We start from the raw sequence: 25941 nt of genomic DNA, 5'->3' as shown, positions 1-25941 counted from the left end.
GATGATCTCCACCCTAGAGTACTAAAGGAATTGGCCGAGGTCATTGCAGGACCCCTGGCATGCCTTTACGAGCGCTCGTGGTGCTCTGGTGAGGTACCGGAGGACTGGAAGAGGGCCACCATGGTTCCCATCTTCAAAAAGGGTAAGAAGAAGGACCCGGGAAACTATAGGCCAGTTAGTCTTACCTCGATCCCAGGCAAGCTGTTTGAGAAAATTATTCTGGCACACATCCACAAAGGGCCAGCAAGGGATTTCATGCTTGGGGCAACCAACACGGGTTCATCAGTGGCAGGTCCTGTCAGGCCAACCTGGTGGCCTTCTATGACCAGATCACCAAATCATTAGATGCAGGGGTAGCAGTGGACATCGTCTTCCTGGACTTTCGAAAGGCCTTTGACACTGTCTCTCACCCTGTTCTCATTAAGAAACTGGAGGCTGTGGTGTCGACACCCACACAGTCAATTGGGTCGCCAACTGGCTGGAGGGCCGTACCCAGAGAGTGGTGGTGGATGGGTCATTTTCAGCCTGGAGGGATGTGGGCAGTGGGGTCCCACAGGGTTCGGTCTTCGGGCCTGCACTGTTCAACATCTTCATCAGCGACTTGGACGAGGGGGTGAAAAGCACCTGTTCAAATGTGCTGATGACACTAAGATGTGGGGGGATGTGGGCATGCTAGAAGGGAGCAATAGGCTACAATCAGACCGAGACAGGTTACAGGGGTGGGCGGATGAGAATAGGATGGGCTTCAACACCGACATGTGCAAAGTGATGCACCTGGGGAGAAACAACCAGCACCATACCTACAGGTTGGGGAACGCCCTTCTCGTCAGTACAGAGGCGGAAAAGGATCTTGGAGTCATCACTGATGCCAAGATGAACATGGGCTGACAGTGTGGGGACGCGGTCAGGAAGGCCAACCACACCTTGTCATGCATCCACAGATGCATCTCGAGCAGGTCCAAAGAGGTGATCCTCCCCCTCTATGCAGCACTGGTCAGGCCGCAGCTGGAGTATTGCATCCAGTTCTGGGCACCGCACTTCAGGAGGGATGTGGACAGCATGGAGAGGGTCCATAGGAGGCCACTCGCATGGTCAGGGGAGCAGGGCAGGCCCTACGAGGAGAGGCGATGGGACCTGAACCTGTTCAGCCTCCACAAGAGAAGGCTGAGGGGGGATCTAATGGTCTGTTACAAACTAGTCAGGGGGGATCAGCAGGCATTGGGGGAGTCACTGTTCCCCCGAGCACTGCCAGGAGTGACCAGGAATAACAGTCACAAGCTGGCAGAGGGTAGATTTAGGCTAGACATCAGGAGGCGCGACTTCACGGTCAGGGCAGCTAGGATCTGGAACCAACTTCCAAGAGAAGTGGTGCTGGCCCCTACCCTGGGGGTTTTTAAGAGGAGGTTAGATGAACACCTTGCTGGGGTCGTTTGACCCCAGTACTCTTTCCTGCCATGGCAGGGGGTCGGACTCGATGATCTGCTCAGGTCCTTTCCGACCCTAGAAACTATGAAACTATAAACTGATCCCGGAAGCAATTCAGTCTGAATCACGATTAGCACAGGACAGGGGAGATCAGCGAAGGACAGTTTTGACGAGCTAGATGTGCAGGCCAGGGATGGGCCAATAAGATGACCAACGGTCTCACATCACGAGTCAAAGCTTTCCAGCTTCCTACTCAACTGGCCAAGAGACTTATCTCAGGTGGGGACACAGACCTGTGGATCTGAACTGTGTAAAGCTCCTCAACACAAAGGTTTAATGTGATTCTGAAATCTGCCTTGCCTGTGAGGATGGACTCTGAAGGCCCTGAGACCTCACTACCCAGTAGCAAACATATCTATGCCTTCTCTACTGTCTATAGCTGCTATTGGAAGTTTTGCCTAATTGCAAAACCAGCAGGGCTCAGAAGACCCTGCTTTGTCTTGCCTCGTCCTTCTCCAGATGAAATAAAAACTGGGTGTAACGGTGCAACCGGGGTAGGCTGTCCAGCTCAGTGGCTAGGGCTGCAGTGGAGGGCGGTGGGTCTGAGCCTGTAGCAAGAAGCCCAGAACAAACCAAGGATCGAAGCTGGGGGTCAAGACCTGAGAATCACCCAGCAATCTGGTGAAAATGGCAAGGCAGCAACTACATATAGTACAGGGTTACAGGATCTGTAACCATAGGTGTGCCTAAAGATGGGACTAGCTCCCTGTCCGGGGCCAGTAGGTGCTACGTGCATGTGGCCAGCCCGGGCCACCCTGGCTTTCCAGCTGGGGATTCCTGCTGCAGTTCCTGATGGCAACCTGCAAGCGCGGATGAGTGACGACGGTCCCCCTCCGAAACAGCTCGCTCTGGACATGGCGGGTCCTGTCCCCCAGAGCCGTCGGTCCTAGCCTACACTGTCTTCCTAAAACATATGCCAGAGCTCACCCTGAAGTTATGGGCATGAGGTCAGACGAGTTGATCCCCACCATCCCTTCTGGCCTTAAAACCCATGAGTTTATCAAACCGTATTAAAGCACTGTTGTCTAGTTTGAGTTTGGAGCTGACACTTAATCAAGCAGCGGGGACAAGGCCTGCAATCATCCTGGGATCTCTGAGCACAGAGTTAATAGGTTTTCCATGGCTAGTTATGTTGCAGAAGCAGCAGAGCAAACACCCTGAAAGATCCCGCTCCCAGCTCAGTTCTAGGTGAGAAATTCACCAGGTCTTCCAGAAGTTCAACACCTTTAGGATCAATGACAAATTAAGTTGATGAAGCCCTAAATCACTCATCCAAGCAGGAATCACTGCAAGTGATCTGTCTTCTTGGGCTCACAGCCATTACCATTCTGCAGCTATCCAGTCAGCTGCGCACTGCTTGAGGGAAAGGACTACGTATAAATCTACTCATGCTAGTACTGGTTGGTCTTCCCTGCCGTGCATCCTGACTGCAATCTAGCACCCAGCTGGGAGAGGGCAATGGGAATGGCTTGGGGGGCTGGGACACATTACTGGTGAGGAGAGCCTGGGAGAACTGGGCTTACTCAGTCTGGGGAGGAGGAGACTGAGGGGGGATTTGATAGCAGCCTTCAGCTCCCTGAAACATGGCTGCAAAGAGGATGGAGCTGGACTGTTCTCAGTGGGAGCAGACAACAGGACAAGAAGCAATGGGCTCCAGCTGCAGCAAGGGAAGTTGAGGTTGGATATTAGAAAAAGCTTTCTCACTCAGAGGGTGGTAAAGTACTGGAACAGGCTCCCCAGAGCGGTGGTGGACTCTCCATCCCTGGAGGTGTTTAAGACCTGGCTAGACAAAGCCTCGTCTGGGATGATGTAGCTGGGGCTGGCCGTGCTTGGAGCAGGGGATTGGACTACATGTGACCTCCTGAGAGCCCTTCCAGCCTTCATTTTCTATGATCTCTCAAGCCAAGACAACCCAAACGAGCCTTGTGAGTGCAAGGGAAGGCTGGCAGCCACCAGTATTGCATCACAATGAACCTGAGTTTCTCGATTGATCTGTTTAGACATCTTGACTCCCATAGAAGATGGAAGCCCCCAGGAGAGTAAGTGGGCAGAGTTCCCAATGCTCTTAATAAAATGAACAAATACCAGATAGGATCCAAACGTTTTCTAAACCTGGATGCTGGCTTTATTATTACCACAAATATCAATACTAATCACAGATATCAGCCTCAGCTTTCTCTCCAAGCCTCTTCTCAGACTTCTCCTGCAGACCACTGTTTCATCACCAACCCCTTTATTTCCTGGTTCAAACTACAGGCCTGGATAGAGGTAACATTTTAGCCTATTTAGAAGTGGGGGAGAAACTGCAGCTGTTATGCTGTAACTGCTACTGTTGCATGATCCTGCAGTGATACACGTGAGATAAATCACCCTGGGACCCCGAATGAAACAGGGTTAAAGTTGGAACGGTTTGGCTACACTTGCATTGCTACAGGATCATCATTACAGCTGCATCCCTCAGCATCTACTGATATCCATACCAGTGGTACATGCATCTATACCATGTACGTGTCCACTGCCCAGCACGACTCCGCAGTGCTTCCACTGCCCCCTCGTGCAGACTCCATGACCCTCACACTGGGCTAAGCCAAGCAGTGTGTCCTGCAACCAGTTAACGAGCAATAAACCATGTTACAATATGGCTGAGAAGCCTTCTGCTAAGTGTGATGACTTGTTCCTTCAGATCCTTATGACATCCAGGAAAAAAAGATTCAGGAAAAAAATGAGTTAAAATGGATGCGAAATCTCTTTTCTATTTCTACTACCCATCTATCTGGGGTAATTCCTCTTCATGGCTTCAGGGTCCAAAGATGAAGAAACATCCTTCTAACTTGGCTTTGGGTTCTCTGCTGAAACATCAAGCATGCGGCCCCAAAACTGGCCAAGCTGAAGGAGACTTATGTTACCCCACATCTCCTTCCTTTTTTTCATTAAACAAAACAGACCCTTTGCAAATTGGGCTGAGGACAAGGAATCAGGCATTCCCTGGCACATGCATGATACAAACTAGAAAGCACATACACTCCCCAGCATCAAAAGATGCCATGGAGCAGCGCTGACTGAAGTCTTAATCAGTAATTGGACCTCACTGAATGGATCTACAAGGACACATTCCCCGAAGGTGAGAGCCACGTGAAATTATAAGCAATCTACAAGATCTTTGCAACTAGAAACATGCACCCTCATGCTCGAGGGGAGCGTAATCAATAGCCCTAAAAACAATCTCTGGACTCTTTGTCTTCTGGAACGGAAAGATTTGGATTTGTTCAGACCCAGAAAGGTAATCAGAGCTTCTGACACAAGGTTCGACAGCCAATAGTCACAGCCCAGGGAGGGATACACAGCAGATGTGTTCCAGCTTGTGGGTAACGTTACAGGGAGAACAGGAAGGATGAGGCACGCTGCAGATCTTGGGCTGATTCTAAAAGACACTCTTGTTAACAAAAATGACTTTTTTCTTTTGTTTGAATTACAAAATGTCAAGCAGCTTGTGGGGTTTCTCAATTTCTCAGTGACAGCTGACAAGGCAATATGCACCACTTCGGATAATTGTCCTATCACAGGTTGGTGCATGCTGAAATCATGCTGGTGGCAGTTCATTGGAGAAGGGAATGCGATGACTAAGCAACTGGGTCATCTGCATTGGGACATAAATCTGTTTAGGAGGGATCAAGGGCCATTTTTTAATTTAGGTATTTAGGGGGCGTTTGGCTTATTTTTATATAGTTGCGTTGTGGCTGGGGTGTGCCAAACAAGCCAGAGCAGGCATTTTGGACTCTTTTGCACAATACATGCCAAACAACACACACAACTAGACCCAATGGCCATGGAGGCCCCTTTCCAGTCCTGTTTTTGGGTGTGTCTGCACACAATATTAGTGCAATGCAATAATGTCTGGCATAGTTTGCACTGGAGTTAATTGCTCCTGGGTGCCACACTTACATGTGCACCCAGGACCGCAGCCTGTTGAGCCAGGTTGGACCAGCTGCAGCTGACAGAGGGCCCAGTGGGTTTGGCCTACCAGCCCAGTACGCCTCTGACCCGGCCCCACAAGCTGTGGAGGGACTGGCTGGGGCATGAGGATGCTGCAGTCTGGGGCTAGCTGGCACGCTGCATGTGCATTGTGATGCACTAAATAATGCTGCTGTAGGATAGTACTTGTGTTTACAAGTACTGTCCTAAGGCAGTGTTTATTAGTTTACTGCTGCCTAATAGGGCCGGTACATATAGACACTGAGACTAATTAATCAGCTCTGCAGTAAACATCTCATGCAGATGTGCCATCTATGTTCCTATATGGCCATGTAAGGGTTTTAATAGGAGCTAGGTCGCTGGGTGTGTTTTACCCTCCTGCTTGGTAATTCTTTGCATCCTTAGGGGCTTAAGAGGAAGTAAAACTGGAGGGGGGTGAAGGGAGGCTGTAGGGTGTGATGGTGGCACTCTAATTTCATAGATTTCATAGATTTCATAGACATTAGGGCTGGAAGGGACCTCGGGAGATCATCGAGTCCAGCCCCCTGCCCAAAGGGCAGGAAGTCAGCGGTCATAGGATCCCAGCAAGATAAGCATCCAATTTACTCTTGAATTTAGGCACTATGACCTAGTTTCTGGTCATTCAGAACCTCAAGAACATACCTGTGTACTGACCAACAAAGTCTGGGATGGAGAAGCTGCTGGAGAGGTGATTTCCACATTGAATCTAGCAAAAGGACAGGATAAGTTGTTCCTGAAGCAACAATAATGTGTGGAAAGAAAAAGCTGTGCTGTTACTGGGACTTCAATTTGGGAGAAAAATGTTGGAGGTCTCATGCAACATCATCAGCATGTCTAAAATTACAGCTGATCATTTTTTAAACACAAAAAGGTGTTGCACCCAACACAAGGTAACTATTTTAGACATCACTGTGATGGATAAAGATGAATGAATCACTGGACCGGAAGTCAGTAGTTGCCTAGCGACCAGTGATCATGACCTGATTACATTTAACGTGGACAAAGGATAGTACCAACCACATATATGTATACATGTGTGTGAATTCACATGTGTGTGCACACACGCATGTGCACACACGCACCCCTCCCAAAGCTGGGGGAAAGTTATGAGCAAAACCAATTGTGAGGAAAAAAAACTTGGAAAGAGAAATGTAAATGAATTTTGGGAGTTCTTTAAGAATCTATTAGATAATCAAAAACCTATACTGCCACAGTTCAGAAAGAGAGTGATCTTGGCTAAAGGTCCACAAATAAAGAGCTGTATGCAACATATGGAAATAGACAAAAATGCAAATGTAAAGGAGAAGCGATGAATACAGAAAACTGAAAAGGGAAGCTAAAGATTTTACAGAAAGTTCTTTTAAAAAAATTAGAAACACAAGAAATCCTAGCAATGGGATATTTCCATTACCAGGTGGTGATGGTAAAACTCTTAATTATATTGCAAAAGGTTGTTGTGTTCAAAAAAATGTTTTTGTTAAGTATTTGGGGAAAAACAACCTGACACACTTGGGTTAGACAAGGATGATAAATTATTTTCCAGTCTATTAGTAGCTGAATAAATCTTTTTTTTAAATCCACAGGCCCAGATACCTTGAACCCATGAATCCTAAGAGAGGTAGCTAAAGAGCTCATCAGCCCTCTGCGGTTCATTTAAATAAGTCTTGGAATACTGGCCAAATTCCAGGTGGAAGAAATTGTGCTAATGTGCAAATATTAAAAAAAAAAAGCAAGCAAGAGGACATGGGTAACTAACTACAGCTAAGTTCATTCTGATCTCAGATCAGGGCAAAGTAATGGTAAAGCTGCATAAGACCTAGATCTGGTTCTCGTGGAGGACATTAACTATCAGGACATCTGCTGGGAGGAAAAGGAGTCCAGGAGAAGAGCCAGCTGTACTTTAAGAAGGCCACATTAAGGGTGCAGGACCAAGCTACACCAACATGACAAAACTGGGAAGTGCAACAGGAGACCAGCCTGGCTAGACGGCAGTCTCTTGAATGAATAGTAACCCAAGATGGATGAGTTGATACTATAGTAGAAGAGTGTCACAAAACTCAAGAAGGATAAGCATGAGTAACATGAGGACATGCAAGGAGAAAATTAGGATGGCTGGGGCACAATTTGAGAATGCAATTGGCAAGGGAACAAAAAGACAATAAAAAAGGATTCAGAAGTACGTCAAAAGTAAGAGAAAGACCAGAGAAACCATAGGTCCCCTGTGGAAAGCAGAAGGCAACCTAGTTACAGATGACGCAGAGAAGGCTAAAGTAGTTAATGCCCTTTTTAATTCAATCTTCACAAACAGGGGCAGCCACTAGATGACAAGCGCAGTTGGCAGCAAAGACAGGGAAGGATACAAATGGCCTTGAGTAGTGGTAGGACAGGTCAGGGATTACTTAGAGAAGCTAGATGCTTTAAAGTCAGCAGGGCTGGATGGGATGCACCCTAGCGTAATGAAGGAACTGGCTGAGGTAATTTCAGAGCCATTGGCTATCTCCCTCTGGGAACTCATCGATGGCATGGGCACATTAACAAGGATGAGTAAAAAAGTACAGTACAGGCATGTAGAGACAACACTGAGGCAGGCCAAGATACAAACGGAGATACAGCTAGAAAAGGTCATAAAAGGCAACAGAAAACTTTTCTTCAAGAATATTTGAAGTAGGAGGAAGACCAAGGAAAGTGCACGTTCCTTACTAAATGAGCAGGGCAAGCCAATAAATAATGATGTGGAAAAGGCTAAACCATTTTATGTTTTTTTTCTTCTCACTTCAGTCTTCACAAAAAGGTCAGCTACCAGATGATGAGCACAGTTAATAGCAAGGATAGGGAGGTAGATAATCAACCTAGATCAGGAAAAGAACTGCTTAGACAAGCTGGATGTTTTCAAATCAGCAGGGCTCAATGAGATGCATCCTAGAGTACTCAAGGAATTGGCAGAGATCCCAGAAGACTGGAATAAGGCAAAGGATATTACAGACCAGTCAGTCCCACTTTGATACCCTGCAAGGTTGTAGAGCATACGATCAGAGAATCTACATCTAAGCACCCAGGAGAGAACAAGGTGATCAGAAACAACCAATGCCGTTTGTCAAGAGCAAGTCAGGCTTAGCCAGACTGCTTCCCACCTGTGACAGGGGCTTTGTGGATGCAAGTGGGGAGCCATGCACATAAAATACTTCAACGTCTGCAAGGCTCTTGACACGGTCTCCCAACATGCTCATGGGTAAACTTACAAAACGCAATCTAGGTCAGGACTGTCCAACTGGTGGCCTGGTGTAGCCAGTAGCTCCCAGCTGGCCCTGAATGCCCCTCACACTCCAGCTGCAGCAACAGCTGGAGTTTCCAGGCTCCTCCTCCCACGTCTGGCTTCCACACTCTGTGCTTGCCTGTGCATGCAGTTCCCCACAGCACCGTGCACTGAGGGTGAGGCCAGGACCATGCAGCACATGGGGCAGTGGTGGGAGGTGGGGCGCCCACATTTTGCAGCAGTGGTTTGGGAGGGATCATTGCAGTGGGGACAGGGATTGGAGGGGCAGGTGTGCAGCGCAATAGCAAGGAGAGACCATGCAGCGTGTGGCCCACGCTGATTGGGATAACAGGCCCTTCACAGGACAAGAGGAGGACAATAAAGATACATGCAAAGTTCTGCACTGACGAATGAATGATCAAATGTGCAAATGCAAATTGAGGAACAACTGGATAGGCTGCAGTGCTTCAGGGGAGTTACCAGAGGTTCTGCTGGATCACAAGCAGAATATGAGACAGCAATTTAATATAGTTACAACCCCCCCACCAAAGGAATGATTTAATATAGTCACAATACCCCTGCAAAGGAATAGCATGCTGGTGTGTATTAACACCAGCGTAACATGCAGTTCACAGGAAGACCCCAGTACTGAGGCCCCTCCTGGAGCACCACATCTAATTGCTAGAAAGACTCTAAAGGAGAGCATCAAAAATTCAGAGAGGTCTAGAAATGTCACAGGAGGAAAGTTTAGAACTGGGATCATTTCGTTAGCAGCAGAAAAGTCCGGGGGCAAATCTGACAGCAGCCTTTAAACTACAAAAAAGGTGGTTATAATGAGAGTGACAACCAATTCTTCTCTGCCTACAGGCAGGACAGGACAGGAAGCAACGGGCTTAAATTGCGCTGAGGGAGGTTTAGGTTGGGTATTAGGGAGCGCATATACACATGACGCTACGTTACCATAGCAATACGCTACAGCGACATAGCATCCACAGGCAAAAACCATAATGCCCCAGGTACATCGCCATTGCGACGTGTTACCTCAGTATAACACGTTGCTACAGTGACGTAGTGCCTAAAATTAACTATGCACGGTGCGCACGTTACAGTATAGGTTGTTACTGCGCCATCATTTAGGACTTCCAAAAAGCAGTAAAAATGGCGCTGGATGGGCTTGTGTAGACGAGCACAGGAAGAGCTAACTTTGAAGGTGGTTGTGCACTAGAACAGATTACAGGAAGGTCCTGTGGGATCCCCGTCATTAGAAGATCCCGAGGGGAGTTCAGACAAACATTTCTCTATGATGGTTTAGGCAGGGATGCTCCCGCCTTGGCAGGTGGCTGGCCTGGATGGCAGTCTGGGGTCCCTTCCAACTCTATTTGTCTATGATTTTATGATTCTCTATCGAGGACCCAGCAGCCTTATATCTAGTGAGAAACAAGGTCTGGAGTCTTAGTCCTTACTCAAGGACTAAGGACCGAGTCTGCAGAAGAGAAGACTGAGATGGGATTTGATAGCAGCCTTGAGCTCCCTGCAGGCGGGTTGCAAAGAGGATGGAGCTGGACTGGTCTCACTGGGGGCAGACGTAGGACAAGGAGCAATGGGCTCCTGCTGCAGCAAGGGAGGTTGAGGTTAGCTTTTCCTAATATCCTTCTCAAGAGGAGGGTGATGAAAACACTGGAACAGGCTCTCGAGAGGTGGTGGACTCTCCATCCTTGGAGATTTTTAAGGCCCAGCTGGACAAAGCCTTGGCCGGGATGATGTAGTTGGGCCTGGTCCTGCTTGGAGCAGGGGGCTGGACTAGATGTGACCTCCTCAGGTCCATCTCCCCACTGTACCAAACCCCAGTGAGAACAGAGTCAGCATTGCCAAGGAGCCATCCTCCAAAAGCAGCCACATGGAAAGCCCTGAGGGATCCAAGAGAGTGATCATCTTGGTACTAATGAGAAGATCCTTTGATCAGTGCATGGCCCAGCCATGGGCAGATTTACGATTTTGAAAAGGGGGGTGCAGACGGGAGTGTGGTGCAGCATTGCGTATAGCACAACACACATTTTTCTCGAGGTAAAAAGAGACTAAAAGTGCTGCTAATAAGCTAGGGGCCTAAGGCTGTATTATTCAGTTTATGAACAAAGCAAGCACAAATACAACTTCATTGGACTATCCATGAATTTGCTGTGTGATACGTTATGTATTAAAAAAACACAACCAACTAGGCAAGAGGACTCAAACAATGTCGTTTCTTTAGTCCTGTAGCCATTAGAATTAAATGTCCATCTTTTTCAGATTCATCAGACGAAATCCAGCCTTCTTGAACATCTTGACAGGGCATCCAGTGCTTTACTGAAGGTTATTTCCACTATCTGAATTAATGCTTGCCTGAGTTAATGTTTCCAGACCTGAGTTAATGTTTTTAGTTAGAGTTAAAAACAGTCTGAAGGGCTGTGAAATGGGAGCTATTTGTCCGGGAATGACTAACAGACAGCAGAATTGCAGAGGAAAGGGCGGCTGGATTGGTAGGACATTAAGACCATTGAAGAAGGAGAGCGGATGCTAACACCTGTGGAGTGAAGAGTTTAGAAGGAATCAGGCGACTAGAATGAGCCATGAAGTCACATGACTGCCTTGCAGTTGTGTGAACAGAAATCCTGCAGCCATGAGGCATCTGGTTTGAGACTCTGGGTGCAGCAGGACTCAAAGGGGGTGCAACGGCATCCTCTGGATCTGTCCCTGGGGCCAACCAGCTCCATGTGATGTCAGAGGTACGCACATGCACATGTCAGTCCTAGCGACAGTGATGAGACAGGCAGCTCCCCCCTGCACTGCCCTGACCCTTGCACTGGCCCATGTGGTAGTCCAGGGAATGCCCCCTGCTAGTGATACCAAAGGGTGTGTTAATATGTGACTGCACAGCTCCTGAGAGCCCGAAGAGTGCCCAGCACTCCTTGCACAACACCCACATGCCCAACAGCTGTGCCAAGTGGTGTAAGGGGGCAAGGCCTGTTTCTTGGTGACAGTCTCAGCATCACTGGGTGCGTCTACAAGAGACACTTTACTGCGCACTAAGTGTGGTGTCTGCACATGTACACACTTACTGTGCAGTAAAGTGTTCTACTCATGTGTCAATTTACTACTAGCAAATGCAAGTAGCAAATTTACTTGCAATTAGTTACTGCACAGTAGTGCTCATGTAGATGCCTGACCAGGAGCAAGTGTGCTCCCCTCACAAGTAAACTGCTCCCAGATCAAATGCATGTGTAGACACACCCACTGTGGAGCTGCCACAATTGCAAGGGATCAGAAAGGCATGGAGGTCCTTGCTGGCCCCTTCACAGCCACACAATTGGTCTCATCTCTGCAGCCTCCACCAGCTCTGGTTTTCCAGCTAGCACATGTAGCCTGGCCATGGGAACAGACAGAAGCACTTGGAGAATTAGCCTTTCCTGTTGTCTGCTCTTTACTGCTCACAGCTTTCTTGTTATTCTACTAGACAAATGGGAAGGATGCTGGCAGACCCAGGGTCTCCTCGTGTTCTCCAGTCGACACCAGCTTTACTTTTTTCCTAAACCTTTGGTTCCTTCCCAGTTCTCAATGGACTCCTGCAAAAGAATTTCTTGAGGCTTAGAAAGTTCATTAGCTGACTCCCTCTAGTTGCAGGTATGTGCCATCTGGACCTGCTGCTTTCTGTGAGTTTAGTTTCCCCCAGTATTATCTGACCTACTTTCTATCAGTAGTAGTGTTTGAAAATTCAGCAGTTTCTGCTTAATTGATTATATGATTTCGTACCTCTTTTGATTATTTTTCTCAATAGGAAGGTTTAATAAAGCAGCAGCTCAGCCATTTTATAATAAGCATTAATGTAATCTCCTTCCTCATTTATAATGGGCCTGCTAGTTCTTTCCTCTGATATACTTATGAGGAACATTCAGATTTCCCCAAGTCCCTCTGGCAGCACTGACGCATCTCTTCACGAGCTACAGGAGACTGTTAGCCGAGGCAGACTATGGCTCTACAGCTGGCATGCAAATGAAATAAATGACCAACGCAGAACATGTCAGGAGTGACGGCTTCTTTGAAGACTGTAAACACAGAGGGAAATGGCAGTAAATCCCATCAGCTCCCATTGCTTCAGGGAACTCCAGCCCCACAGGTCCCCGAAGAGGCTGAGCCAGTGGCATGGTTATATATATGTGCCAGGGACCTCAGCTCTGCAGAAGAGGTTGCAAGGTATGCATGTGCCCCTGCATAAAGGGGCAAAGCATGACTAGGATGGAGGCTGCTGGGCTGTCTTCATGTGCACCGACACTAGCCTTGCCTGCTGAGAATGGGAAGCCCCTCATCATTGCCGCAAGCGGCATCAGGGGCTTATCAGGAGACAGACCCCAGAGCTGGTGCAGAACGTGGCCGCCCACTTTGGATGGGGGTGGGTCACCTAGACCACAAACCAGTGCTGCAAAGTCTGCATGGGCTCCCAGTAGCTTTCTGGGTGCAATTCAAGATGCTGGATCTGGATTCGGTGGCTCTGAATGGTCAGGACCCTGTGTACTCAAGGGACTGTTTCCTCCCTTATGCCCCACCGTAGTGCTGGAGGTCAGCTGCTAGCAGCTCCCTGAAAGTGCATCAGTGCACCCGGTCTGCTACGCAAACATGCATTTGAGGTTGTTCTCACAGTCACTCCTCTGCTCTGGAGGCCACCACAGGCCGAGCCTGGGTATCTTCCAGAAGTGTTGCAGGACCCTCCTGCTTGGCAGGCATTTAGCAAACCAGGCTGGGATATTGCTTAGGGGGCTTCTGATTTATGCTGAAACTCAAGTTGCCTTTTAAGTGCTGTTCTCTTGCTTGTTCTCCTGTTTTAAAGGTTAGTCTGGTGTCTTAGTGTAAGCTGCCCGGAGCCTGCATTGGCAGGGCAGCGTATACATCATGCTCACAAATCAACAGAGTGAGCAATGGGCCCGAGTGTTCAAGGAGCATGTGGAACTGCGCACCAGCCTTTGGGGAAAAGGTCCAAGTGCTGCATGCCCAGCAGTCTGGTTATCCTCAGTGCTACAACAGCCAAAGCAGCCACAGCCACATCCCACCAAACCAACCAGCTGCTGAGAGTGAGCGCCTGGGGACATAACAGGGATCCAGGCAGCCATGCCCAACAAGCCCCCAAATCCACAGTGAGCGCCAGGCCCCCGACATAGTGTTTCCCCTGCTCTCCCTGCTATCCGACTTCTGCATTTGGAGGTAGCCCCAGATGCTACAGAGAGATAAAAGCAGAGGAGAAAGGGAGGACGTTCACTCACCAACATCGGACTCTTTGTGGGTTTTGATGATTTCAGCCAGTTCAAAATTTCCTGCAATGATAGCCACCTGGAAAGAGAGGAGGGGAGGAGAGTTGAGTGGGTTGGAGCAGCACGATTGCCCACAGGGAGAGACCGGGCCTACCGAGATGGCACGGAGAGCCATGGAGTCAGCAATCCCACAGCCAGAACCCCAGAGTGACCTCCTGATGCCAGCTTCGACGTGCACCGGCCCCGCAAGGATGGCAGAGAAAGCAGAGACTGCCGTTCCCATCCTCTCTGGTGCAGCTCCCACCCACAATGGGGTGGGGAGGGCATTCAGGTCCCGTGGGGGTTTCTGAGTTGTTCTCAAGCCCAGGTTCACCAGCAAATCATTTACTAGCTGAAAAAGGAAAGTGACTTACCAGTAACTGAACTCTTGGCACATCTTACCTTGGCAGAGCCACAGCACTGAGCTAGGCTTGGTCTGCGCTGTGCAGGCCATGGAAACATTTCAAAACAGGTAGCTGCCGGGGCCCGCCTGCCAGGGAAATGAGCCCCGGTAGGCTAAACCAAGGTGAAATGGGGTTGTGTCTATGAAGCGCCCTACCCTACAGCTTCTGCCCAGCGCAAACAATCCCAGAAGGGGCAAGGGAAGACGAGGCTGGAGGAGATCTGCCCAGGAAAGGCATGCAGGAAACTCCACTTACTCATTAAGATCCTTCTTTCTCCTTCAAAGAACTAATCCTCATGCCCAGGACATTACACAACCAGAGCAATCTTCAGGACGGGGACTACCGTGAGAGGGGGTACAGGACCACCCTCCCGAAGTGAGCATCCGATCCAGAGGGCAGGTCACAGGAAAGGCATGAAGTGACCTTCCCGTGGCCCTTTTACACAGCCTGCAAGCTGAAGCATTACAAAGACAACCTGCCAAAGGTGCTATTGCCCAGGCACAGCGAGCCCTAAAACCTGGTACTGGGATTTCCAGGCAGCTCTCAAGCCTGAAAGCAGGATTCTGCCTAGTTAGATAACATCTGAGCCAGAAATCTCCTGCTCATTAGACTCCTTTTCCTGTTCAATAAATAGCCAGGATGATTTGCAAAAGGGCTTGAAGCCTGCCCAAGTCAGTTATTTACAGTCCTCTTTACCCCAGGTTTATGTCTTCTGGCCTGAACAGATAAACTCTGAAGTTTCAGACAGCCGGAAGGCAACAGATTCACACCAGAGTCTGACTACGCTCCAGAATTTAGGACGGGGCCATAACAATTTTATTCTTGCAAAAAGCGTAGGAGCCACGAGAACATGAATCAGCCTCGCAGGTCCAGTTCGTGGTGCTGCCACCAGATATACGACCCTTGTGGGGAGAGGATACGCACACATAAAGGTGAACTCTATCACAATTATAAATGGTGAAACTCTCGAAGCAGATCAGTACATTAAAATCCCAAGCCAGCGGTGCTGATAGACGCAGCCAGGAGCCCACTCACCAGGTGCTGCGATTCCCGGGGGACAGTAATTCTCCAGGGAAGGACCCCTGCAATGCAAGGTCCTGGGAACATACAACCCCAATGGCAGCACAAGTGTCACACAGAGCCGAAAACCATGAGACGAACAGCCATGCTTGCCTTAATTCCTTCAGCGGAGGCCACAAATGTACACAGATGCTAGCAAGGAGGGGCAAAAGGGCACAGGATACATGTGCGAAGGCAACACCTTCCCAGAACAAGTGGTGTTTTAATAGCAGCAAGGGATGGTGAGTGTGACAGAGCTCTGTGCACTGACATTTGACTGCTGGTCTCCTGCTCAGGTGTGCGTCCATGAACCCCCGATGCATCACCCCGACGAGGTCTCTCCCAGCACCTGACCGTATCTCCGACAGAGCCGGCCTCACAACCATCTCGGACTGGTGCTTTCGGTACCTGGACTGACAGGTCGGGGGGTGGTTTCTCGCTCTTCTGCACTGTGCCGGTGGGCTCATGGGTACCCTGGACTATCCCCAGCACCATCAGCCCTTTCCTACACCCTTCCCGAGTGCCCCGCTGCCACTAATGGATCTTTGCCTGAACAACTATGATAACGTGCTTTACATCCCAGAGTGGGAAAGGACATCACCTGGGCCTTGCAGTTCCCTACCGTGTCTAGCAGAAGCCAGCCCCTCTTCACAGCAGCAGGGTTTCAGCTCCCCATCCCCACCTGGGCTACCCCAGCATGGTTATTTAAAGCATCGTGGCTGCTAACGAGAAGCTCACCCCCTCCTCCACAACCCCATGGCAGACTCCCTTCTTCCCCCACTCTGTGACAGGCTTCAGAGGCAAAGATCCTGATGCCAAAAACTTCCCAGGATGCTTCTGAAGCAAAGAGGGTTGTGTTGTCGTGTCTGCGCTACTGTATCGGCCAAAGCACACCTGTCACTTGCAGTCATATCCCCGGTGCCCATGCCAGCAAGACAGGGGGGCTCAATCTTTTCAGCATAAGGGCCAAAATATTATTTCCAAATATCAAGGAGCCCCGGTCAGGAGGACAGGGGACGTTAAAAGCCCCGTTTCTTTCTGCTGTTCCCTCCTCACTCCCCAGCAGTCCTCCAGGACCTGGACTGAGGATCCTCTGGCATTAGAGCGGGAGACCAGGATTTTCCTTCCCACCCCACCCCGAGTCCACCATTGAGCATGGGTGTGTCTTGGAAACGTCCATTTCTGCCTTCTTCCCCAGACGGCCGGAGCTGAAATAACCCTCCTCAGGTCCCGTCACTGGGGGAATACCTGCTCCCTTCCCTGAAGCCCCTTCATGTGCCCCTTCAGCCACCCCTGAGCTCAAGGCGAACCCAAGCAGGACTAAAGGGATGCTGGTTGGGAAGAGAAAGCACTTTGAAGCACTGGCCAGAACTTGCTCTCCAGGCATCCGAGTCCCCTGTTTGGCAGAGGCCCCTGGGCCCAGGTCCAGCTGGCCCATACGTTAATCCGCCTATGCCAGGGAGCATCAGTTTCCAAAACGGGTCTTCCCTCACCTCCAGCTGGCTAAACTTTGCCCTTTCCGACAAGGACAAGGACAAGGAGCTGCCTCAGTTGTTCCTGGTTTGTCACCTCCACGCTGGGGTACTGCAGCTACATGCACTTGAACCTGAATCTCAGGTTGATGCACTGGCTTCAGCTCACCACAAAGAGTGTAGTAGAGGGCAGAGAAGTTGAGGGTGCCTGCCCGTTACATAGGTCAGGACAGTGAAAACACATCAGCCCTATGCTCAAGTTCCCCTACTGACTTCAAGCCATCTCCAACAGCAGTTCGAGGCACTGATCCTCAACTTAAAAAGCACATATTGCAGCAAAGACTGAATTTTGATCTATCAACCATAATGCTGCTGTAGCAACAGTCTCCTGGGACACGACATCCAGGACAAGGTGTGTGAGTGAGGGGACAAGGGATCCTCTCTGCTGAAGTGTTCTGGCTGTCAAATGATCTAGAGGATGCAAGACAGATCCAGCATCAGAGCATCTTTAGGAAGCCTTGCAAAGTTGACCTCAGCGAGAAACCTTTTCTCTCTCAACTGTGGCCCTCACAAGGGCCCCCAGCGCTTACCCGCAGCAAACCCACCTTATGCAGAAAGATGTGCCGGCGCCTTCCTGAACTCAGCTAGGGGCTTTGCAGCTGCTGTTGATTTTGCATGGAAAGTAACTGGTAGCTGTGCACAACCTTCAAACACATGTTATGGAGACCAGTTCCTTTGCATGCTCCCAGCTCTCTCAGAAACCCTCCCTACCCACAGCTCCATGCATGCCCTTCACGAATACTCCTACCACCTTTCTGCCCCTGTTCCTCCTCATCTACCCCTCCTCTAAAACCAGCTGCCCCCCTTCCCCACCCCTCCAAGGACTGCGCTGCTCCATGCCTCTGCCCTCTACTGCTCCCCTTCATCCTCAAGGAGCAGCAGCTCAGAGGCTGCTCCATTCTGCTCTTCCCTTATCCAGCTGGAAACAAACTGGTGGGTTTAATTAAGCCTTCCTGAACTACTATAAGAATTTCTTGTGAAAAACTCAGCTGTGTGCATCTCAGCACTGCAGTCTCTTGACAAAGGAGGATCTGCAATACCACATTTTCTCACATATAACATGCCCGTGATATAATATGCACTTTGTTTTAGAAAGGCATTGCAATAATTTCCCCACCCCAGAGCTATGACTGCAAGGAGCAGGGACAGAGGCTAATCTCCACCCTACACACCCTCCCTTTCCTGCTTCACTACAGCCCTAGCTGCTCCTGAAGACTGGTCTCCATGGGTGGACCTATGATGTTGAAAAGAGCTAAAGAGCTGTGAAATAGGTGAGAGGAAAGGATTTCCTAGGGCAATCCCTTTAATTGGTCTAATAAAAGATATCACTCTAAAAAAATCCTTACCGCTCCTCATAACTTCCAGACCATCATGGCTACAACATCACTCCCATATTACTATGAAACAGAAAGTGACCAGAAGCCCTAGCAGACAGCAAAGCTGCCTTGTGAAAGGTTCGCTTTATTAGTGGAATGAGCATTAAAAAAAGGACAGCTGCGAAGTACATGGGAAGGGTGTGTCAGGAACTGGGAGGACATCTGTTCACCAGGGCATCCCCAGGGAAGACAAGGTCTAATGGTCACGAACTGCTGGAAAACCATTTTAGACTGGACATAAGGAAAAACTTCTTTACCGTCCGAGTCTCCAGAGTCTGGAGCAAACTCCCCCCAGAAGTGGTGCAGGCACCAACTCTGGACACGTTCAAGACACGCTCGCACGCTTATCTTGCTGAGATCCTTTGACCTCAGCTGACTTCCTGCCCCTTGGGCAGGAAGCTGGACCTGATGATTTCGCAAGGTCCCTTCCAGCCCTAATGTCTATTAAATCTACGACGTGTAGAACAGTGGCCCACTAATTGCCTATTGACTCCATCAGTTGCCTGAATAGTAATACCAAAGCTGCAGCATTATGAAGCAGGAATCAAAGCAGAGGGCTTCTATCACAGTTCCTCTGTTTAATACACAGACCCTGATTTTGGGGGGTAAAGGTGCATGCTTTACTCAAGGAAGTACGATAAGTTCCACCTGGTGATTACCATTGTGGGACAGGATCTCTCCCATTTCCCCCAGTCTGAAAGCAATAGGATCACCTCTTCAGCTTTCAACTCCTATTGAAAGTTTTGCTAGCATGGGTTTTACTAGTCTTGGAGCTAGCACCAGTTTTACTAGCCCTGGAGCTCAGCCAGAATCGGAAGAGCCTGCTCCAAACGTCAGTGCTGGGAGGGAGGAAGAGAATCCATAAACAGGCCGTGATCGGTGGGCTTTGCCGTGGTTTTCGCAAGCTGGTACCACGTCAAAAGGTCACTCTCTCAAACTGGCAAGAGCAATGACTAATGCGCAGGGCCACCAAGCCTGTGGCAGAGTCTTACTGAACTTCAGTGTAACTGCTGGGTTTTGACACATGCAGGAAACTGGGGCCTGAGCTCTAAGAAGTCTCCTGGGGGGCTCTGAAAAAGCTATTGCCAAAGTTACTTTGAACTCCATCTTTCTCCCCAAAGGAACAGCCCCCTTGAAAAGACTGGCTCAGCCTTTGACAGCACTGAATGTTGCTGGAAGTGCTTTATCAAGGTGTGCAAGCCTGTACCCCCAAAAGAGAGGGGAGAAGAAAGCAACAAACCAAAGTCCCATTGACTGAAACAACTGAGAAGAGTGTTTTGGCTTGTCCACACCCTGGCAGCAGCTCGTCCTGGCTGGGCTGTTCCTGATCGTGCGCTGCCCACCCATGCCTGCAGGCATGCTCCAAATATGGAAACGCGCTGGGGAAGCCATTTCAGGGCATCCCCTTGCAGCTGCTCTTTAGACCTTGGATTTAGGATGTTCTAAACCTAAAGATCTTTTCCTCTGCTTCACATCATCAGATTTTTTTCCTTAGACCTTCTGAGGCCTGGATTTTTCAAGAGCTAATTTCAGCTGAGGCAAAAGAGTCTAATCTGTCTTTCCTTGCTCCAGGTACTTACATGGCTCTATCGGCAGCATACCCTAGCGCCTGCCTCCTGGTCTTCTCCTGGCGCACCCCATGGGGCATTGCCTTCTCTGTGGGAATAACCTGCTCCAACAGCAGTGTTCAATGGTTACCCACGGCACACTGCTAAGAGGCAGGTTTCTGTCCTGGCCTGCCAGCGGGAGGTGTGAAAGGAGGCCCGCCAGTGGAAAGTTAACACTAACATCTACTAGCAAGCTTTCACTAGCAATGGCAGTGCCTCGGTTCAACTTCATGGGCTAGCATACTGCTGCTGCACAAAGCTACAAAGGTTAACCAAAAGCAAATGCATTTGAGAGCTTGTATCTTTGGGGGGGGGAAAAAAAGCAGCAGTAATTTATTTTTACATTTCTGAGGCAAAATTTACTCCTTTCTGGCAAAAATGGAAAGACAGACCCTGAAGCACATGCAAGGGGAGCGGGCAATGCCCGTGTGCAGAAGGCCTCTAGAAGCTGCTGCTTTCAAATAATAGTCGTCTGCGCATCTTGGCACAACTCCACTCTGTGAATGCAGGACTAGGCAGACAAGCCTATGGAGAGGTTTTAAAATTCAGGGCAAGACCAGAAAGATTAACGTGGTTGGTATGAGAGCGAGCGAGCAAGCGCGCCCACATGCACAATAGCTTTGAGATCTAAGCCAGATGCCATCAAAGCTGGAACAGTGCTGCTTCCCTGCGCACAGATCTGCCTAAGTCCTGCAACCCCGTCACGACCAGTGTCCCTGCCGCTCTGCCAAGGCTCGTCTTTGTGACCCACATCGCTCTTCTCTTCCAGGACTCTCCTGCCACTGCCCCTGCACCCAGCCCTGCAGCCTGCTCCGCTACTCCAATCCTCCCCTCCCCACAGCGCACACTTCCACATGCACACGTGCGCGAGCCAATGCACTTCACATCAAGGACAGGCATCTTCCAAGGGGATTTCTGTCTTTGTCTTGTGGGCAGCTCATCTGTCTGATGGGTTGCAGCTCTCCCCTTATTAGCCAACTGGGTGACCATGGGTAGACTTTCCCTTCGGTGCCCAGTTTCCTCCCAGCTGTACAGTGGGAAATAATACCTGGCTCTGCCGAGCAGGGGCTACCTCCAACCAGGGCCATTTCCCAGTGCATCTGGCTGACATGCCAGACTGTACTTGGTCACTAAAGGTGTCCAAGATGCTCTAGGCTGCAGACAGCAACATCTGTTTTAGCAAGAGCTGAAGAAGCCTGCGAGGACGAAGGGAAAAATCAGGACCGGAGGAGCAGCAGACCAAGGACTCTCGCAGGTGTCCTTGAGACAGCCTGCAAGCTCAGCAGATGGCCCTAAGCAAGCCTGCCACCATCCTGTGGGTTGCTCCTGAAAGACTACCTTCACAAGGCTGTGCGAGATGCGCCGAGGGTACGATTCATTGCGCGCCCCCCCAGACTTGGCTTCGAGAATGTCAAAGCAGTTCAATCATTTTTAACACAAGCTACCAGGACATGAATTTCATTTCAACTCCATTTCAAAGGAGTTCCTTTAGCCTGGGGATTTAATCAGTTTCTGAAGATTGTTAAAAACTTGGAGGCGTGCACACACTGAAGAAGCAGCACACGGAGACTGCTCCTGTGCAAGATATGTATTGGATTGAAGTTACGTCGTAGTAACCTTAAATCATTTTAAGAAATGAACTCTTACAAAGGTTCACTGTATGCACCAGTGCATGGCCAGGCTGGCCAAGTGCAGCTTGGTGGAAAGCTGCTGTACTCTTGAAAGGATCTCAGGGCATCCTGCCTCAGAGTCACTGCTTTAAGGGCACCCATGTGCTGCTGCCTCGGGGACAGTGCAGGGAGGCAGCAATGGCCTTGGGCTAGCATGGGCATGACATGCCCCCTCGGGCCACAGGATCTTCAATGTGAACATATGACACGTGTCTAGTCTCCCTCGTGCCACGGAGGTGTTACAAGGGTAGATTCTCATGTACCTGGAGAAAGATGGCAACTGTTTTGTTTTTTTTTTTTTTACAGATGACTCGTGCCTGCCCGTAGCCTGTCGATGCCCTCAAAGGTGATGCGATTAGCCATCAGCGGCTGCTGCTCAGGAGTACCGGCCCTGCCTGTTCATGCAAGCAGCGCTGGTACCTGCTAGCGCTGCGCGGAGGAAGACTGCAGAGAGCTGGGGCTGCTAGTCCCGCATGTCCCCTCCCTCTCCAACCCCCACCCAGGGGGTTTCAGGCCTACAAAGCGGAGAAGGTCTGGGCATGGTCCCAAATTGCTCGCCAATCTGCCCCTAAAAGTCCTGAATCCCTGACCTGACTCCAAAGACGTGGGAAGGTGCAGGGACCAGGAACGGGCAGAGCTGGCTTTCCAGAAGCACGGCAGTACTTACTAATAACTGCTCTCTCTTCGGTGAGCAGCCCCTGCCCGTTCCCACTGTGGGACATGGGGCAGCTCCTTAGGACAGCAAGTTTCATAGATTTTAGGGTCGGAAGGGACCTATTAGATCATCGAGTCCGACCCCCTGCCCCGGGCAGGAATGAGTGCTGGGGTCAGATGACCCCAGTCAGGTGTCTGTCCAGTCTCCTCTTAAACACCTTCAAGGAAGGGGACAGCACCACCTCCCTGGGAACATAATCCAGATTTTGCAACCCTCGCTGTAAAGAATGTTTTCCTGATGTCCAATCTAAATTTGCTCTCTTTCAGTTTGTGGCCATTGTTTCTAGTTCCCCTCATGGGTGTCCTGGTAAACATTGCACCCCCTAAGTCCTGCTGTCTCCCCGATGAGCTTGTAGGCGGCTATGAGATTCCCCTCTCAGCCTGCTCTTGCAGAGGCTGAAGAGGTTCAGGTCTCCCAATCAGTCCACAGAACTGGACGCAGTACTCCAGCTGCAGCCTGACCAATGCCGCATAGAGGGGGAGGATCACCTCTCTAGACCTGTTTGTGATGCACCTGCTGATGCAAGAAAGGCAGTGGTTAGCTTTACTAATTACCTCATCACAATGGTGACTCACGTTCATTTTGGAGTCGACTCCAACTCCGAGATCCCTTTCCGCAGTCATGCTACTTAGACTGGTCCCTCCCAGGCCATAGGTGTGTTGATGATTCTTCCTCCCCAGGTGCAATACATGACACTTGTCCTTGTTAAACTGCATCCTATTCTGTTTGGCCCATTTTCCCAGCCTGTCCAGATCAGCCTGGATTTGCTCCCTGCCATTTAGTTTGTGTGCCTCCCCCCATAGTTTGGTGTCATCTGCAGACTTGGACAGGGTGCTTTCTACTCCGTCGTCCAAGTCACTGATGAAGATATTGAACAGTACCGGTCCCAGGACCAAGCCCTGGGGGACTCCGCTGCCCACATTTCTGCAGGTAGAAACCGAGCCATCCACTACCACTCTCTGGGTGCGACCCATAAGACAATTTTCTACCCCCGGACTGTGTAATAATCTACCTTGCAACTGTTTAGTTTATTTATAAGAATTGGGTGTGACACTGTCTCTCAAAGGCCTTTTTAAAATCTAAGTAAATAACATCTACCTCTATTGCTTCATCCAAACATTTTGTAACCCGGTTGTAAAATGAAACCAGGCTAGTCAGACAGCATGTGCCTGCTATGAACCCATACTGGTTGCCCTGTAACATTATTTTACCCGCTGGTCCCCCTCAAATGTGCCCCCTGACCATGCGAGTGGCCTCCTCTGGACCCTCTCCATGCTGCCCACATCCCTCCTGAAGTGCGGTGCCCAGAACTGGACACAGTACTCCAGCTGTGGCCTGACCAGTGCCGCATGGAGGGGAAGGATCACCTCCGTGGACCTGCTTGAGATGCATCTGTGGATGCATGACAAGGTGCGGTTGGCCTTCCTGACTGCGTCCCCACACTGCCGGCCCACGTTCATCTTGGCATCAATGATGACTCCAAGATCCTTTTCCACCTCTGCACTGACAAGAAGGGAGTTCCCCAGCCTGTAGGTACGGTGCCAGTTGTTCCTCCCCAGGTGCAGCACCTGGCACTTGTCGGTGTTGAATCCCACCATATTCTTGTCCACCCACCCAATCCCCTCTCCTAAGTGGTTTAGCTCACAAAAGACTGCGTGCTGTACCTGCAGCTAGGAGGACGGCCCTCTTTACTAATGTACAGTAAAGAGGAGGTTGCAGCAGCTTTGAAACATAAGCCACGGCCCCACGTGCACTGGCGAAGTGCTTCAGTGGTGGCTACACAAACACATCCTCTCTCCATTACCTGCTGCACATCCATGTGCAAAGCTAAGAAAAAAAAGTTTCCCTGGTGCAAGCCTGCAGGAAACCTCGTGCAATCCTAATGGTTCACAAAGCAACCCTTTCATACGTTAGGATATGAAGAGGCAAGCAAAAATCGTAACCCTGACTAGGTGGGGGCTGAGCTTAGTTCATCTCAGACATGGATCTGAAGGTTCAAAGAGAACTACTGAAAAAGCAAGAGAGGTTTGCTTGTTCAAAGGCTCCTTTCTGATGAGGTCCATTTGGTATGAAACATCCCCATCAAGCCCATGAGCAATGCAGAGTCAAGGCATCCACCTTGGAGGACTTGGGCTGGGGTGGATACCCTGATCCCACCCTGAAGAGAGAGAGGTAGTAAATTGTAATGTGGAGCCAATACCCTTGGATGCTTGAGGAGAAAACTCATTCAGGGTTAGTGACAACATCTTGCCTTCGTTGTGACTGACCAAGAAATAAACCCAACAGGATCCAAAGGAATAAAAGCAGGAATCTCGATTCCAGTCCAGACAGGGAGAGTCTGCTAGTGCCCCGGGTCTTTAACAGCAAAGCAGACCTGGAGACAATTAATTTCTCGTTGGTAGTAAAGAAACCAGGACTGGACACAGGCACCTGATTGTTCCTCTGGACGCAGGAAGCGGTCAGTCAGTCCAAGGTCTTCCTGCCTCCAGAGCAAAAAAGAGTCCTTGACCAAAGCTCCTGTAGGATCCCCCTTCATCTAGACCTGGGTCTGGGAATTATTTTGGATGTCTCCAAACTTACAGACACCTCAGATAGGAGACTCAGCTTAAGGACTGAGAGCCAACAGAAACCCCTCCAGATCCAACCTCACCCTGGCCCAGATGTGAATGGCTCTACAAATTTGGTTTGGAAGGACTCCCACAAGAGGAACAGCAGATTGAGGGTATGGACAGGCCTGGCAGCAATACCCATAGCAAACACTACTGGGATAAGCAAGACCCGTGCCAGCTGTGACCTATGCATGCTCCCATGTGGTGTAAATTTAACCCTCTTTACCCAGAATTAACATTATAGGGATGTTGTTCACTTAACCCAGCACAGAACATTCAGACCACCATTGCACAGCACCAGCTGTTGCAAGATCCTGTGAGGCAATGACCCTCCCTTTTTGAAGGATGCTTGAAAAGCATGTCCGTCCACCGTGTGAAGCAGCAATCTCTGCAGGCACAGCAAGTTAACCACCACCTCTGTGTTAATATAAGACAGTGTCTGACACCAGAAAGACTCCAGGATAGGAGACCCAAAGTTGGGGGTAACAACTACATAGACCTTCAGGGACCGGGGGCTATGCCAGGGATAAACAGGGTGGTCAGCCCCAAGCTAAGTCAACCTAGATAGGTCTTGGCAGGGAGCAGAGGGAAGTGTAGTACTGAACAATGCCAATTCATATGGAGCTGAGGTCCTACTGCCATCTGAGTTGGGTACAAAGCCAATTTAGTTAATTAATAAAACTAAATGGCAAGACACTAGAAGACATCCATTACAGACCAGTGAATCTTCACTAGACAAACATTAACATAGGAAGAAAACTTGTTACCGTGGGCGATTTCATCCTCGAGGACATCTGCTGGACATCCCATTCATGAAAATGTCCCATGAATAAAATGGTATGAATCAATGTCGGTTGTAAATTAGAGCCTTCCTAACCATCAGAACAGTGAGGTGTTGGAACAGCTTTCCACTGGGAGTAGGG

General features: G+C 49.7%; 1 protein-coding gene across 1 annotated transcript in view; it reads right to left on the bottom strand.

Moving 5' to 3' along the window:
- Positions 1–25941, bottom strand: part of SHANK3 (SH3 and multiple ankyrin repeat domains 3) — a 589500-nt gene that overhangs the window by 383164 nt on the left and 180395 nt on the right. Inside the window, exon 11 of the mRNA XM_090041443.1 lies at positions 14020–14086. Coding sequence (XP_089897569.1) covers positions 14020–14086 — 67 coding nt within the window. The remainder of the gene's footprint in view (positions 1–14019; positions 14087–25941) is intronic.

This window comes from Crocodylus siamensis, chromosome 4 (assembly GCF_052110815.1).
Source record: "Crocodylus siamensis isolate JL-2025a chromosome 4, ASM5211081v1, whole genome shotgun sequence".
In the NCBI taxonomy this organism is placed as follows: Eukaryota; Metazoa; Chordata; order Crocodylia; family Crocodylidae; genus Crocodylus; species Crocodylus siamensis.
This window is presented reverse-complemented; position numbering and strand designations above follow the sequence as displayed.